Raw genomic sequence first — 17,608 nt, 5'->3', positions numbered from 1 at the left:
CATAGGACAAAGACCGGCAGGTATATCTCTCCAGAGGTTCCAATCCCAAAGTCCTCAGCATGTATCATGTGGAAGAGTAAGGTACATACAAGCAGCGTGGGTATATCAATGGTAGCAGGATGACCATGGGTGACGTCATGTAGCTCCTCCCTTCCTTCGTACACGTAAATCAGCGATTTCGTCGATGAAGTCCCGCCTATTGGACCTATCGCGTACGGAGGAAAAGAAGAGCTACATGACGTCGCCCGTGGTCATCCTGCTACCATTGGTGTACACACGCTACTTTTAACGAGCACTGGGTTGCAGTGCCGTTTTTAGTAAGTGCATTTCTTATCTTCAATAAAATTAAGTTACAAGCAGAGAGCACTATGTATGTACCTTACTATTCCATGTGATACACGCCGAGGACTTTGGGATTGGAACCTTTAGAGAGATACACCTGCCAGTCTCTGTCCCACGTGGTTTCTGGTTAACCCTTGTCCTGCAGTGGAGGAACGTAGGATCTTACATCGTTATCTTGCCCCAGAGGGGAAAGGTGTGTTTGACCTTCCTGTTCAGGGGTCTTACTTTGAGGTGAGTTGCTTGAAATACTGGTTGAGGATCCCTTGCACATTATTTTCACCTGGGAATGTAATTTAGAAGCACCACCCACCAGTTTATGGGACTGTGATATATTGTCTCTCTTAGTATGATATCTTGCTATAAAACCTTTTAGCGCTGCACTAACATTGTTATTATTGGTTTTACCTGGGATTTGATATTTTGACCCTAAGCGTATAGCTGCTTTCATATATGATTGTTTTGCGCTGATTGGTGTTTTTTGTATATGATCAAATCACAACTGAACAAGGTGGAGGCCATCCAGATCCTCACAATACCCAAATGTTGGAACCTTAAACAGAAAGTGTTAATGAGGAAGGAATTAATACCTTAATGATGGTGGTCTTTGGGATCGTTTCAGTCATCATCTTGGTTGTTCTCCACCCCCATCTTCACTCTCTGACCTCTAGTGGGGCTCAGTCCCATTGTTATTCATGACTAAATCATGGACTAAATAAGGAAGTGCAGGACTTCTTGTGTTGGGAAGATGGCAATGAGTGATAGAGGGGGTGGGGACACTCGTCCTATAATCCCCTCATCACTGTCACTCCTATAAAAGACAGTTCTCGTTGTTTCCTCACTCTCTGACTAAGGTGCATGAATAAAGAAATGAATGTGGTCTAATGTCCTGGATGTCAAATGATGTGGGCGGGGTCATGGTTTAGGGGAACCAGTCTGCTCATGTTTAGTAATAATCCTTTTTATTTCTATTTTAGTAGATGGACGGGAGATATGGAAAACCTCAGAGGATTGTCTCACTTTGTCTCCAGACTGTAAAGTAGAAGATGAGGACATCACACAGTATAGTCCAGGAGAAAACCCGGCTACCTCAAATCTCCATCTGGCACCACACAGTGTAGATGGACCATCGTATTCCTCTTATCCTGAGGAACCTCAGACTGTGAGGGGCGGTGCCGGACCATCGTATTCCTCTTATCCTGAGGAACCTCAGACTGTGAGGGGCGGTGCCGGACAATCGTATTCCTCTTATCCTGAGGAACCTCAGACTGTGAGGGATGGTGCCGTCCTTCCAATAGATAAGAGGTTTTCCTGTTCTGAGTGCGGGAAGCGTTTCCATTTTAAATCCAATTATATCGTGCATAAAAAGTCCCATACGGACGAGAAGCCACAAAGCTGCCCTGAGTGCGGGAAATGTTTTTCGAAGAAGTCCCATCTTTCCATACATCAGAGATCTCACATGGAGGAGAAACTGCATTCCTGTCCTGAGTGCGGGAAATGTTTCTCAAAGAAGTCCCATCTTTCCAATCATCACAGATCTCACACGGGGGAGAAGATGTATTCTTGCCTTGAGTGTGGGAAATGTTTTTCAAACAAGTCCTATTTTTCCGTACATCAGAGATCACACACGGGAAAGAATTTGTTTTCCTGTTCTGAGTGCGGGAAATGGTTTGCACTAAAATCCAAACTTGCGCTACATCAAAGGTCTCACACAGGAGAGAAGCCGTTTTCTTGTACTGAGTGCGGGAAATTATTTTCACAGAAGGCCAATCTTTGTTCACATCAGAGACTGCACACACAAGAAAAGCCGTATTCCTGCCCCGAGTGTGGGAAATGTTTTTCAAGGAAGTCCAATCTTTCCATACATCAGAGATCTCACACAGGTGAAAAGCCGTATTCCTGTTCTGAGTGCGGCAAATGTTTTGTACAAAAATCAATACTAGTCAGACATCAAAAGTCTCACACGGGGGAGAAGTCCTGTTCCTGTCCTGAGTGCGGGAAATGTTTTTCACAGAAGTCCGATCTCTACAGACATCAGAGATTGCACAATGGGTAGAAGTCACTTTCCTGTCCTGAGTGAAGGAATTGTTACTCACTGAAATCCTGTCTTCCTGTACATCAGAGATCTCACATGGGGGAGAAGCCGTATTCCTGTCCTGAGTGAGGGAATTGTTCCTCAGTGAAGTCCTGTCTTCCTGTACATCAGGGATTCCACACAACCCTCGAGGTGTATTAGTGCGTTGAGTGCGGGAAATGTCTTCTATATGAATGTTGGTGGACATGTGGGGAAGAAGCACACCCTGATATACACCTCAGATATACTCCATGGCTGATCTTCATCATGTAAGAAACCCTTCATAAGGAGATCAGAGATCACCAGAGACATGGATGAAGTGTTGTACCGTGTTTTCCATTGATAGCAGTAGAAAAATAAAAATGGAGTTATTACCTCTCATTGGCTGAGTAAATTGTGCGATGTAAGCACTTAGAGGGTCAAGTCGCTAACGGTTACCGAATGCGATCACACGGTCACGTGACTCATGTGCATAAATTATCGCATGCAATAAAAAAAAGTAGTGATTATGCGGTATTTAACGCAAAATGAAAAATGTGCTGGTAAAAAAGCTCTTCAGTCCAATTCACGAACGGAACAGAGAGTAAAAATAGATGTGATATTTATCACCAGGTTTTTGCTGGCGGTATTTTATCAGAAACAGATTGGGGCTCCCCCCAATAGCTGGTTGCTAAGAGCGAGCTGGGAAGCCGGCCGCCGCCGGTTCCCCACTGACAGCTGAATGTAAAGAAAACATGCTAGCAATTAAATATTATGAAAAAAAAAAACAGCGTTCGGTGCCCCCCCAATGCACACTAGGCCCTTCATGTCTGGTATGGATTTTAAGGGGAAGCCCACACTATAATTATAATAATTAATTTAATTATTATTTATAATTAATAATTAACCACTTCAGCTCCAGAAAGTTTTACCCCCTTAATGACCAGGCCATTTTTTTGCGATTCGGCACTGCGTTACTTTAACGAAAAATTGCGCCGTCGTGCGACGCCGTTCCCAAATAAAATCGATGTCCTTTTTTTCCCACAAATAGAGCTTTCTTTTGGTGGTATTTGATCACCTCTGCAGCTTTTAGATTTTGCGCTAAAAACAAAAAAGCGACAAAAGAGCGACAATTTTGAAAAAAAAAACACAATATGTTTTACTTTCTGCTATAAAACATTGCCAATATAAACATTTTAAAAAAAAATAATTATTTTTATCGGTTTAGGCCAATTTGTATTCTGCTACATATTTTTGGTAAAAAAAAAAATCCGAAAAAGCGTATTTTAATTGGTTTGCGCAAAAGTTCTAGCGTTTACAAATTACAGGATAGATTTTTGGACTTTTTATTTTTTTATCTTTTTTGGTTTTTTTTTAGTAATGGCAGTGATCAGCGATTTTAGCGGGACTGCCACATTGCGGCGGACAGATCGGACCCTAACTGACATTTTTGACACTTTATGGGGACCAGTGACATTACTACAGTAATCAGTGCTAAATAATATGCACTGTTACTGTATAAATGACACTGGCAGGGAAGCGGTTAACACTGGGGGTGATCAAAGGGGTTAAATGTATGCCTAATAATGCTTACTGACAGTGGTGGTGGGGGGGAGGTTCTGTGACAGGCACAGAGAGATCGGGGTTGTAGCTTAGCTAAAACTCCTGATCTCTCCCTGCCTGTGTGACAGAAGACTTGCCTGCTTTGTATACATAAGCAAGCGGGTCTTCTGTCAGTTTCTCTGTCGACCGCGGGAGGTGTCTAATCACAGCAGGAGCATGGCCACCCAGACCGCGTGCACAAAATCCCATAGATATGGGATTTTGTGCAGCTGAGCCGCCCTGCCGCAGTATATCTGCGGTGGGTGGTCAGCAACTGGTTTAAAAAAAAACGGTGTGGGGTCACCCCCTGAATTCATACCAGAACCTTTTCTGAGCATGCAGCCCAGCAGGTCAGGAATGGAAAGGGAAGAGCAAACACCCCCCTCCTCCTGAACCATACCAGGCCACGTGCCCCCAGCATGGGGGGGTCCTTTGGGGCCCTCCCACCCCAAAGCACCTTGTCCCTGGGTTGATGGGGACAAGGGCCTCTTCCACGCACCCTTGGCAGGTGGTTTTGGGGGGGGGGGGGGGCTTATCCGAATCTGGAAGCCTCCTTTAACAAGGTGCCCCCAGAACCTGGCCCCCCTATGTGAATTCATCGAAAAAGTAAGTCAAGACACAACAAGAGTATAACGCAACAAGAGGATTTCTATATAAAAAAAAAAATGTTCCCCGAACTAGATCCAACATTGTTCATGACGCCTTCGGCACCGCTGCACCCAAAAAAAGAAACCCTCCAGATGAAGGCTCCTGCCATCTGCCTGCATGGCCGCCTGACAAATAGCTAAGGGGCAGACCCTTGTGACATCATCAGTTTCCTTAGATGCAGGGTCAGGGATTCCCTCAGCACATGTGGCTGCCTCTTCACCACCTGTTAAAAGAGATTCAGAAGATGATGGGGAAGAGGTTTAAGATGCCTTGGCATCAAAATATAAATTGTCACTGGAAGAAGGGGGCAGTCTTCTCAAAGCGATTCATGCCACCTTAGTCATTAAAGAGGTTGTAAACCCAGAGGAAAAAATAAACAAAACCTGTAAGACAAAGGCATAATGAGCTATACTAGCTCATTATGAAATACTTACCTTAGAATTAAGCCCTCCAGTGGTGCCCGCACACCGCTGAGACAGCTGACATCTTCCCGGTGTTTCTTCCGGGTTCGCGGGCTCCAGCCCTGTGAGTGTCCGGAGCTGCTATGACGTCACTCCCATGCATGTGCACAGGAGCCGCCGTTTGCAGCACGGGCTCTGAAGGTCCGGCACGACAAGCCAGTTCTTCAGAGCGCATGCGCCGATGACGTCATCAGTTGCATGCACTCTAAATATCACCTAAACTGCAAGTTCAGGAGATAATCACAGTACCTACAGGTAAGCCTTATTATAGGCTTACCTGTAGGTACAAATTAAAAATAAGACTTTACTACCTCTTTAAGGAGTAAGAAAAGAATCTAGATGTACTTGGGGCTTTCCGAGCCAAAGAGTGGATGCTTTCCTGTCCATTCAACTATCTCAGACATGGTATTGAAGGAATGGCAGGATCCAGAAAGATTAACTTTTTTTTTTTTTTTCAAGATCTCACAAGAGACTCTTCCCGTTTGAGGAAGAGTGCTCATCAGTTTGGAACAAAGTGCCTAAGTTGTATGCTGCAAATCTCAAAAACCACAAACCTAAAGGAAGCAATGGATACAAGGATGGATTTATTGTTGAAGAGAACATTGCAATCCACAATGGAGAATTTGAAGGCAGCTATGGCAGTCATATGCGTGGAAGACTACAGGCATTCTTTCCACAGTGGGAAAAAATTGCATCAAGTCTGTACATCCGGAAACTTGTCAGCAATGAAATAGAATTTGCAGAGGCTCCACCAAGAAGGTATTTTGTAAGGGGTATTCCAAAAAATCCGGTAAAAGCTCTTGCCATGAAGAACCTGGTTCAGGATCTGATACTTTAAAGAGTGGTTGTACCGGTCCAATCAGGAGAAGAGCAAATAGGGTTTTATTGCTGGTGGGAAAACAGTCAGGAAAATTCTGCTTAATCCTCAACCTGAAGTCATTGAACAAGGTGGTGTTATACAAAAGGTTCAAAATGGACTTGATCTTTTTGGTCAGAAATCTGCTGTTTCCAGACTGTTACATGGCATCAATCAACCTAAGGAGCGCCTATCTCCACATTCCAATCAGAGAGCATTCCCAAAGTTTTTTAAAGTCCAGCACTTGCAGATAAGGGTGTTGCCTTTCGGTCTGTCGTCCTCACTCCACATTTTCATAAAAGCGATGGCGTAATCCTAAACCTAGATGATCTTTTGTTTCTGGGAAACTCTGAGAACCAGTTGAGGAAGGACCTACAGGTGGCCCGCAACCATCTGGAGAGCTTGGGCTTGTGCAAAAATCCAACCTGACCCCGTCCCAAAAAGTCCTATTTCTGGGGTTTTGCATTAGTTTGGCAGAACAGAAGATTTTCTTGCCAGAAGAGAAAATTCAAAAGATTTGGACTGACTCTGCTGCAGAGCAATAAGCAGGTGTAAATCAGGTTTCTGATGTCAGCTCTTGGCTTACTAACAGCCTCCATCCCAGAGGTCCAGTTGGCAAGAATAAACTTCAGGCCCCTGGAACAATTTACCCTGAGAGTGTGGAATGGGGATTTGGCCTCAATGAACACCAAGGTGAGGGTTCCCACCAGGATAAAAAGATCCCTCTGGTGCTGGAAGAAGCAAGACATACTCTCAAGTGGCCTGGCTTCGTCTGTTCCGGTAGAAAAAAATCCTCACCACAGACACCAGCTCCTGGGGCTGGGGAGCGCACTTGGGGAGCCGTCTGACACAGGGACAGGGGTTAAGGCTACAAGACGAAAATTCCTCAAACTGGAGAGAACTAAAAGTGATCACTTTAGCAATTTTTGCCTTCTCTCAGAAGCTCCTGGGTCATCGCGTTCAAGTCTGCACAGACAACACCACAGCTGTAGCCTATATAAACAGGCAAGGCTGCACAAGAAGCAGGAGTCTTCAAAATCTGGTAGAAGAAATTCTGAGCTGGGCAGAAACAAATTTGGCATCCTTGTTAGCCGATTTCCTTAAAGAGGAAGTAAACCCTCCTCTACAACTTGTACCTATAGGTAAGCCTATGATAAGGCTTACCTATAGGTACTGTAAATATCTCCTAAACATGTACAGTTTAGGAGATATTTACCTTAGATACATCCAGTGACGTCACTGGCGCAGGCGCTCTGAAGGAACGGACGCTCGTGCCGTTCCTTCAGAGCTCCGTGCCGTGACTGTCGGCTCCCGCGCGCGTGCGCGGGAGTGACGTCACTGCGGCTCCGGCCAATCAGATGGCCGGATGCCGCGATCCCGGAAGACGGGCGACTGGACATGTCGCCCGTCATAGAGGTGAGTGAGTGGCACGGCGGGGGGCTCGTTCTGAGGTAAGTATTGCATAATGAGCTAGTATGCGATGCATACTAGCTCATTATGTCTTTCTCTTACAGGTTGCAAAAAAAAAAAAATGGTACGGGTTTACAACCTCTTTAACAGGCACCAAGTGAGAGAGCAAATAGTGCTTAGATCATGACTTAGTTCAGGATTGTTGTCAGCCGCAAATTGACCTGTTAGGGAACCAGCAGAATGCCAAAACCTGCCATTTATGTCCCTGAACAGTAAGGATGGAGCTATAGGGATAGATGCTCTTGCTCAAAAATGGTAATTCCAGCTGTGTTTTGCCTTTACCCCCCTTCCAGCTAATTCCACAGGTCCTGAAGAAGAATAAAGCAGAGAGAGTGGCGTAATCTTCATGGCTCCTTTCTGGCCGAAAATGACATGGCTTTCATTTCACATCTGTATAACAGTCAAACCATATTGGATCCTTTCAATCAGAAAGGCCCTGCTGCTGCAAGGTCCCCTCTGCCACCCACAGGTGGATAATCTACGCCTTATGGCGTGGTCTCTGAAAGGCAACTGCTAGAAGAGAAAAGTTTCTCCCAACCCTTAGTAGACACTCTTCTGTCAAGCCGTAAAAAGGTTACGAGGGCTATATATGGCAAAATTTGGTGCCTGTCCAATTAAAGGCCTTTGGAAGATCTTACCTCAATCCTAGAATTTCTTCAAAAAGCAGCAGGCAAGAAGCTAGTGATCAGCACACTTAAAGTCCAGGTCGCTGCGTTGGGAGTTTTTCTGGAAAGCTCTGTTGTTGGAATCTCTCAGTAGTCCTACAAGCTCTAACCAAATCTCCTTTTGAACCTCTGGACTCTGCGACCTTGAAGTACTGTATGTCACATTGAAGACAGTTTTACTAATTGCGGTCACTTCCGCATACAGGAATAATGATATGCATGCATTGTCAGTCAGAGAGCCATTCCTAACAATCTATTTAGATAGAACTGTGCTGAAAATTGAGCCGGCCTTTCTCCCAAAGGTAGCGTCGGTGTATCATCATTCTCAAGATATTGTTTTGCCAACATTTTGTCCTAACCCATCAGGGGAATAGGAAATACATTTTCATTCTTTGAAAGCGGGAAGAATCGTTTTCCGTTATTTAGAATTAACTAAAGAGTTCACGAGTTCTGAATCTTTTTTAGTTTTGTTTGCTGGGACCAAAAAAAGGGCAGAAAGCCACTAAAGGGTCCTTTGCCAGATGGCTAAGAATGGCAATTAAATCAGCATTACGCCACCGAGGGGTATTCATGCTCATCCCACAAAAAAAACTCTGGCAGCCACATGGGCAGAGAAGGCCAATGCCACCCCGGAATAAATTTGTAAGTGGTGACATGATCATGCATGTCCACTTTCGTATGCCATTGCAGGCTGGATTTATTATTAGTTAGTGAGCAGGCTTTCGGCAGGAAGGTTATGCAAGCTATGGCCCCACCCTGAGGGAGTAAGTTCTCGTTTATTCTCTCATGTGCTGTCCTGAAAGACGTTTTTGAGAAAATTCGAGTTAGGCTTACTGGTAACTTATTTTCTTGTAGACTTTCAGGACAGCAATAATTGCTTGCCCTGATATTGTTTATGCTGTTGTGCTTATGTTTTTTAGACAGGCCCAAGGTACTCTTCCACAACTAGCTAGCTAGATGAATTTGTGTCTTTTTTTCAACCTGTTTAACTATGTAACTATATAAGGACTGTGGGGAGAGACCTTCAATTTAAAGTATGTTGTGGGTGTGTGTCTCCTGCAAGAGGAAGAGGAGCTACGTTCTCTCATGTGTTGTCCTGAAAGACTACTAGAAAAAAAGTTACCGGTAAGCCTAACTTGAATTTTTTGCTTGTGTCTGAAAGTGATGGACCTCTTCTCCTTCCCTGAGATATCAGTTTCACAAGTTTATTAATTTTATTAGAATTTTTCTTTCAACACCTCACTGTCTTCTAACACCTATACAGAAACTGTGTACCTGGATGGGTGCAACCTCGGTAAAACCATGGGAGCTGTACCCAGGCTCCAGGTCAGATGGCCTGTAATATTGCCTCTGGCTCTGGATCCTGCCTGCGGTGGTCACTCTGGCACTTGGTGCAGCTCATTGAGTTAGATGCAAGTTTCTATACAGGTCCAGTGCCATGGTCCACCGCTATAGAACCTAGTCCCTGAAGAACCCTGTGGGGGTCCCACACAACATGCTTGCTAATGTTGAAAAGCTCATTGCCTCTGTCCGCAAAAGCCTTGGCATTATTCCACTTGTCTCCTCCATTTTATCAAGACCCTTGGGCACAAAGAGACCTGCAAAGGCTTACAAAACATTCCCTGTTCATGAACAGATAGAATGTACAGTCTATGAGGATTGGGTGACTTCTGAAAGGAATTGCTTCATGCCCCTTTGTTTGCGTTCACCTGTGTATCGGGAATGCCAGGCTGATAGATGGATGGGAATGCGTTACTGCCTTTCAGGATGCCTGTGGTCACTGACTCTATTAGGAATGAGCTGAACTGTGTTCAGTTTGAGCAGGATTTGGCAAAGTTCAAAGAACCTCAGATGCCAAACCCGAACCCCATTGTGCCAAGTCTGTCAAATTAGAATGCCTAGTTTGCGCACTAATAGGCAAGAAGGTGTCAAAGAGGGGGGGGGGGGCAGGACTGCCCCGGGGAACATGTACCAATGCAAAAAATGTTTTTAAAAAATTCAGTTCGGCCAGAAGCAATTGACTTTTAGTTTGATCTTATGTAGCACCCCCTAGTGCATCCGCCATTAAATGGCGGCCCGCGGTCCAAACATGGACCGAGGGACAGCTCCTGCCTGGACCGTCAGTGTACAGCGCCACATCCCCACTCCACAGTTATTGGACCACGAACGTCCCTGCAACCAATTACATTGCGTGTGCGCCCTGCCCCCTGCTGTTTACTCTTTCACAGCTCCCGACCGGGCCCTGAGGTGAGACGTGATGTCCCCCCCCCTGCTGCTTGTCATCTTTTCCTCTCTCACTCAGCCAGGCGCGAGGTACGATGTGATATGCGTGCCCCGCCTCCTTCCGCAGAACTCCCGGTACAGCTCTCAAAGCCTCGATGTAGCTTGTTATCTCTGCTGGCTCCCGCTCCCTGCCTGTCTCAAGGTATGTGGGGTGTTTACAGGGGCACGATGATGGGCACATTTACTCTTAAGGGGCACAATGATGGGCACATTTAATGTAAGGTTCACTCTGATGGGCACAACAAATTGTGCCCAGCAGTGTGTCTCTTAACATAAAACATGCCCATTAGTGTGAACATTTACATAAAACAAAGGGCACTCTCGAATGGACATATTTTTTGTTAAGGGGCACTCTGATGGGCACATTTTATGGTAAGGGACACTCTGATGGGCACATTTTGTTGGGGCCCATCAGAGTGAACCTTACATTAAATGTGCTCATCAGAGTGCCCCTTAACATAAAATTTGCCCATCTGAGTGCCCCTTATTTTTTGTTAATGTTCACTCTTCACTAATGTTAAGGGGCACGCTGATGGGCACATTTTATGTTAAATGGCACACTGATGGGCACATTTATTGTAAGGTTCCCTCTGATGGGCATAAAAAAATGTGCTCATCAGAGTGCCCCTAATATAAATGTACCCATCAGAGTGCCCCTTAATATAAATGTACCCATCAGAGTGCCCCTTAACATAAAATAAGGGGCATGCCGATGGACACATTTTATGGTAAAAGGGCATGCTGATGGGCACATTTGTTAAGGGGGCACACTGATGGGCCCATATTATGTTAAGGGGGCACTCTGATGGGCACATATTATGTTAAGGGGGCACTCTGATGGCCAAATCTGATGTGATGGGGGACACCTGATGTAAAGACCACTGTGATGGGGCACACCTGATTTGATGGGGACACCTGATTTAAAGGGGCACTCTGATGATGGCACCTAATGTAAGGGGGCACTCTGATGGGGACAAATTATGTAAGGGGGCACACTGATGAAGAAACCTGATGTAAGTGGGCACTTTGATGGGAATACCTGATGTAAGGGAATAATCTTTTGGGGACATCTTATTTAAGAGGTACTCTGACTGTAGCAACTGATTCATGGGGGCACCCAATGTAATAAATTACTCTGGTAGGGGCACCTGATGTAAGGAGGAACACAATTGGGGACATTTACAGAGTATTCCCAGAGTGTGTGGAGGAAACCGTAAGAAAAACGCGGCTTGCGCCAAAATAAAAAAAAAAAAAAGGAAAGAAGACACGTACAATCTTTCATTGTACAGACTTGTGATTCGGACCTCGGGCGGAAAATTTTTTTAGCGACCGGACCTTCAATTTTAATTCACTACCACTGTCCTAGTGCAATTTAGCTGACTCAGGGTACTTTAAGTGAGTCTGGGTAATTACTCTGGGTTCAGTTTAAGGTCAGGCTGGAATAATCTGCAGATTAGGCCTCTTTCAACTCCCCCTGGTTCTGGAGGTCCATGGAAACTTCTAGAAACAAGTGGGTGGAGGAACAAAGGCAAGGATTTAAATATTTATGGGAGTTTGACTAATCCCCAGGCAGTAGGCCTGGCTGGGTGGTAAGATGGGCCCTTAAATATTGAAGAGCCTGGGCAGCAGGGGTTGTTGTTGCTGGTTGGAGTGCTGAGTTGAGGATTGTAAAGCTTGGGCGGGGACCTCAGGACTGGACAGAGGAATCTCCACTACCCCACTATCTCATCCAAGAGACACTCATGCTAGTGAGCTAAGATCTTTCCAGCAGGAGGCCTGAACAGCAGTCTATGCAAGCAGCAGGATTCAAGGGACAGTGTGAGTACCTCTACCTGATCACCCTCAGGGCCAATAAGAGAGAAGGCTGCCAGGTGCAACATTTAGTAAGCTTTCATTAGGACAGTGTCACAGCAAACCTAAATCCCTTGCTCTGGGACACTTTTCAAGGCAGCCAGGTGGGCTGGTGTTTTCTGCAGAGGGGACATGGAGCTCCTGCAAGCAGTTGGGACTTTGTGAGTTTCACTAAGGGGACAAAGAGCTCCTGAAAGGGGAAATTTGCTGCTGATCCACTGGAGACTGACATTATTCCGGAAGGAGTACAGTCCAGGATCCATATTTATTTTGAACATAGAGAAGAAGTTTGTCCTGAAGTTGTTCTACCCAGTTCAAGCTGGGCCTCCCATAATCCCTCATCATCACTATCCAAGTTGTAACTCCTCAATAAAATAACAAGAAACAAGCCCCTGGACTTGTTACTGACTCTGCATGGAAGTTGGAAAAATGTGTGTTGCCTGGCTGTGCAGGAAGAGTTGGATCCAAAATCCAGCGCTCCTCAAGGGGGTAGCGCTACACCTATTTTATTCAAACTTTAGAGGAGAGCAGTACAAAGAACATAGTACATAGGCGTAAAAAAATAAATAAATAATACATTGGGAGAATTAGAGAATAATATTACATACATATATCCAGGGCTTTTTTTCAGCGGGAACGCAGTCCCGGCACCTCCAGCACTGGTTGCTGGAGGGTCTATTGATGCTGGCTGCTGGAGGGTCTATTGATGCTGACTGCTGGAGGATCTATTGATGCTGGCTGCTGGAGGGTCTATTGATGCTGACTGCTGGAGGATCTATTGATGCTGGCTGCTGGAGGATCTATTGATACTGGCTATTGGGAGCCTATTGTTGCTGGGGACTTTCATTATTACTAACTATAGGGAATCTATTTTACTCTTTCTTGTTATCATTAACAAATTCCATAGAAATTACTTAGCACCACAAAATATTTGGTTCTGTATTCTCTAAAAAAAAGCATTACTGGGAGGCAGTAGGGGATGGAACCATGGAACAGTGCTCTGAGGTGGGCAGGGATGGAGATAAGAGTTGGCTCCGAAGGGGGTAGTTCCTGTACCTGTTCGCTAAGAAAAAAAAGCCTTGCATATATCAGTGGTCAAAGTTAGAGATAGTTACTATCAGATACAATACAAAGCAAAAACATGTTGAGGGTACACAGAGAGACGAGCAAAACTACCGTTGGTACAGTATAATATGGTTGAAGCCTTAACTGTGTCATTGAATGCAAAGGTAAGCAAACACTCTTTAATCCCAGATGCAATTAGGGAAAGTTATCATCCGAATATAATATAAGGTAGCGAAAATTGTGTTTCTCTATCGTCCTTTGACAGACGCAGCCTCCATCTTCATTAGCTGATGGGATTATGCTGCACTCTGCAGGAGTAGTCTAGGCAGGAAAAATTTTAATGTACACGCCCATGGGGCTGTCCCCACAAGCATAACCCACACACACTCAGCCCAGTTTGTTTCTGCCTAAAGAAGGAGTAGGACCTAGGTTTCCTGCTGGGACTTCAGTCTCAGTTTTTATTCTTTTCAGAAAATTTTGTATTATTTCTCTTTACTCACTTTGCTAGCTAGTGTTCAGGGGGATTCTCCTGGTGATCTACAAGCAATGCCGGCTGGGGTTTCGGACTTGATAATCTAGGTCCTTATGGTCCCCCCCAGCCTGGCCTACGAGTGTGAGCAGGTTATAGTCCGGCACTAGACCTCGCCATGACAGTGCCCCTTCTCCGGATTGGGGACAAGCCTGCAAACGGATACCTCACTGGGACGCGACGACCTGGAATGCCCTGAGTCGCAGCGTACCCCTTGGCTGGCAGTGCCACCACTTCGGTGGTACGGAGGTCTTCCCGGAGCGGAGCCCACCCGGTCCATGGTATGGTGAGTAAGTGTCACCCCCCTTGCCCCTGGTGGCGTGGGGGGAGGTGGGCCCTCTCCTGGGGATAATAGGACCTGTACCTCCTAAAAGATCCCCCTGGCCTGTCAGGTACCTAGCCTCTGTGCCCTGTCTCCCTCTCCCATCCCCAAGGGGGGCTGTGTAACTGGGGCGCCTGGCATGCCTCCATCTTAAGTGTGGGCAATGTCTATATTTTTCCCATTGACTTGCATGGGGCAGCCATTTTCCCTGAGCTTCCTATTAAAATGCATTGGCAAACATTTTTGTGTAGTCCTACTGAACTGCACAGGCAGCGTGACCTTTTACATCCAGGCCGAGGTCACTTCCTCTGATTCTGCTTCCTGCTGCACAGGCGGTTCAGGTTTGTTCTCTCTGGAGATGGTACAGTACTAGGGTCTTTGCGGGCATATCCCTGCATACTCTGCTGTTAGTGTATATTTAGGGGGGACTCTGTGATCGGCAGTGGGAACTGCGATTGGCGCTTCTTAAAGCGACAGTACTCCGTTTTTCTATAACTTTGAATATGGAGTCCCAGGCTGTAAATTCACCCTTGGACCCACTCAGTGTGACTCCCGGACAGTCCGCATCGCAGTTGCTGGCCGTGATTTCAGCAACTCTGGAAAGCCTGGCGACAAAAGTTGATTCTGTCATAAAAAATTGTTAATAGCCGAAAATGCCCGCTGCCTTCTCCAACTTTGGTGGAGTCCTCTGATTCAGAGGCTGATGTGGTCGCCACGGACGCCCCCCTCCCTGAAAGGTCGCTCTCCTCACAGTCAGATGGTGAAGAGGACCTGTTTTCTTCAGCTGCATCATGGAAACGAGCTTTGGTGGAAGCCGTGATTATTTCAGTAAGGGAAACTTTAAAATTGGCTGATGAGCCCACGCCAGCAGGGACGCCGGTGGCTTTTGGCTCCCGCAAGACCCAAAAGTCTGGCAAGGTTTTCCCCTGTCCTGAGACTTTTCATGATATTGTGAATGACCAATGGCGGCGCATTAAGCACGTGCTAGTGGTGCCAAAATGCTTTAAACGCCAGTATCCTTTTGCTGATACAGTCTCCAACCGTTGGATGGTGCCGCCTAAAGTGGACCATCCTATTTCCAGGTTGAACAAATCTACTATTGTACCTGTGGAAGATGCCCTGGTTTTTACCCATCCAGTGGACAGGAGGGTGGAATCCCTTTCCTGCCATCTTCACGTGTTGGCGGGTTCCATTTTGAAACCGGTATTTGTGTCTGTTTTAGTGTCGCAGACAGATACGGATTGGAATAAAGTTCTGAAAGGGGATTTGGACCCTGCCGTAGCTCCCCCAGAACTGATGAAACTTTTGGACCAGATGGCCCAGGCCCTGGTGTTCCTGTGTGATGCGTCCCTGGATGCGGCTCCTTTGGTGGCCAGAGTTTCGGCTGTGGGGATTGCCTTATGGTGCATGGTTTGGCTGAAGAGCTGGTCCCTGACAGATCTCCCTTTTCTGGGAGAGCTTTTTGTTAGGCCCTTGATCAACTCATCCAGCGAGTCGCCAGACTGGCAGAAAGAGTACTCTTCTTGCTCAATCCTCCAAAGGTAAAACACCCCGTGCTAAGCGGGGTACTTCCTTTACTGCTCATAGATGGTTTTTCCGTGCCTCCGGGGCGAAAGAACAAGGTAAGCCGTTCAGAGCTTCTGGGAGGGACTAAGAAGCCCTGGGGCAAGCCCAAGACCCGTCAGTCTGGTTCTGCATGAAGGGGTGCCCTCACCCGTCTCTGGGGTGGGGGAACGTCTGCGCTTCTTTCAGGAACCCTGGACTTCCTTTGTTCAAGACAACTGGGTTCGCAAACTGATTTGTTCCGGGTACAAGATAGAATTTTGGTCTCGGCCGGGGGACAGGTTTTTTCAATCGAATCTCCACCTGTCTCCAGTGCGTTTTGAAAGATCTTCGGGAAGTGGTGCAGGATCTCCTGGCTCAAGGAGTGATCGTGCCAGTTCCTCCGCAGGAACGCTCTCAAGGTTTCTATTCAAACCTGTTCACGGTGCCCAGAAAAGAATGCAAGGTGCATCCAATCCTGGATCTCAAGGATCTGAACTACTTTGTGCGGGTGCAGAAGTTCCAAATGGAGTCAATTCCATCGTTGGTGGCATCCTTGAATCAGGGGGATTTTCTGGCTTCCATCGAGATCAAAGATGCGTATCTCCATGTCCCCATATTCGAGGGACACCAGCGATTCCTCCGCTTTACGGTGCCAGAGGAGCATTTTCAATTTGTGGCGTTACCCTTTGGCCTCGCCTCCGCTCCCAGAGTTTTTACCAAGGTACTGGCCCGTGTGCTGGCCTTGTTACGTCAGAGAGGAATCTCAATTTTGGGATATCTGGACGATCTCCTGTTGCATGCAGACTCTCATTTGGATCTGTTGGACAACATCTCAATTACAGTTCAGACCCTTCAAGAATTTGGGTGGACGATCAATTTCAAGAAATCTGATTACCCCCAGGTCTCCATTATTTGAGACCAGTCCAGGGGCTTCCCTCCTCGTTCCTACTCAATGGCGAGAGTGTTAACTTTCCTACAGTCTGGTGTGGACCAGCGCCTTTGTTTGGCCACGATTAAGGGCCAGTTATCTGCACTGGCTGTCCTTTTCCAGCGCCCCTTGGCGTCTAACTCTTTGATTCGCGCCTTCATTCATGGTGTGCGTCACTTGGCCCCTCCTCGAAGGGTGCCTTTACCTCCATGGGACCGTGCTACAACGTTCTCCCTTTGAAAACATTAGGGAAATCTCGTTACCTCTGCTGTCAAAGAAGGTTGCCTTTCTATTGGCGATCACCTCTGCTCGCAGAGTGTTGGCGGCCTTGTCTTACCGCTCCCCTTACGTGGTGGTTCATAAACATAAGGTGGTCTTGCGACCTAACCAGTCTTTTCTTCCAAAGGTGGTCTCTGACTTTCACCTTAACGAGGACATTGTGTTGCCTTCGCTCTGTGCGAATCCTAAGCATCCTAAGGAGGTTGCTTTGCATTTCTTGGATGTTGTCAGGGTGATCAGGGTTTACCTGTCGTCAACTGAATCCTTTCGGAAGTCAGATTCTCTTTTTGTCCTTCCTGAGGGACCTCGGAAGGGTATCGCTGCGTCTGCGGCGACCAATTCAAAATGGATCAGACAGACAATTGTACAGGCCTATTCGTTGAAGGAACGGGTTCCACCGTTCCCTGTCAAGGCGCACTCTACCAGAGCGATGAGTGCGTCCTGGGCTTTCCGGCATCAGGCTTCGGTAGCCCAGGTGTGCAAGGCTGCGACTTGGTCGTCAGTGCACACCTTTTCCAAATTCTACAAAATTTATGTTCTGGCATCAGCTGATGCCTCCTTTGGCCGCAAAGTTCTCTGTGCGGCAGTACCGTAAAGGGACCCTAGTTTTGTTACGGGTCTCTGGCTGTTGGGGTTGTTTATTCCCTTGGTTATTCACTTTCCTGGGTTGTTGCTCCTGTTGAGCTTTTTTCTGTTACCCAGAAGGTTACCT

The 17,608-nt window shown here is 46.5% G+C and overlaps 2 protein-coding genes across 2 annotated transcripts in view; both read left to right on the top strand.

Annotated features, from left to right (window-relative positions):
- Positions 1–2,434, top strand: part of LOC309550289 (uncharacterized protein) — a 436,279-nt gene extending 433,845 nt beyond the window's left edge. The window contains exon 15 of the mRNA XM_082250692.1: positions 1,317–2,434. Within this exon, the coding sequence (XP_082106818.1) occupies positions 1,317–2,395 (1,079 nt within the window). The 3' untranslated portion in view covers positions 2,396–2,434. The remainder of the gene's footprint in view (positions 1–1,316) is intronic.
- Positions 1–17,608, top strand: part of LOC309550716 (uncharacterized protein) — a 286,486-nt gene that overhangs the window by 8,511 nt on the left and 260,367 nt on the right. The window lies entirely within an intron of this gene.

This window comes from Pelophylax lessonae, assembly GCF_965119305.1.
Source record: "Pelophylax lessonae genome assembly, chromosome: 3".
Classification (NCBI taxonomy): domain Eukaryota; kingdom Metazoa; phylum Chordata; class Amphibia; order Anura; family Ranidae; genus Pelophylax; species Pelophylax lessonae.
The sequence above is the reverse complement of the archived record's forward strand: the minus strand, read 5'-3'. Positions and strand labels throughout refer to the sequence as shown.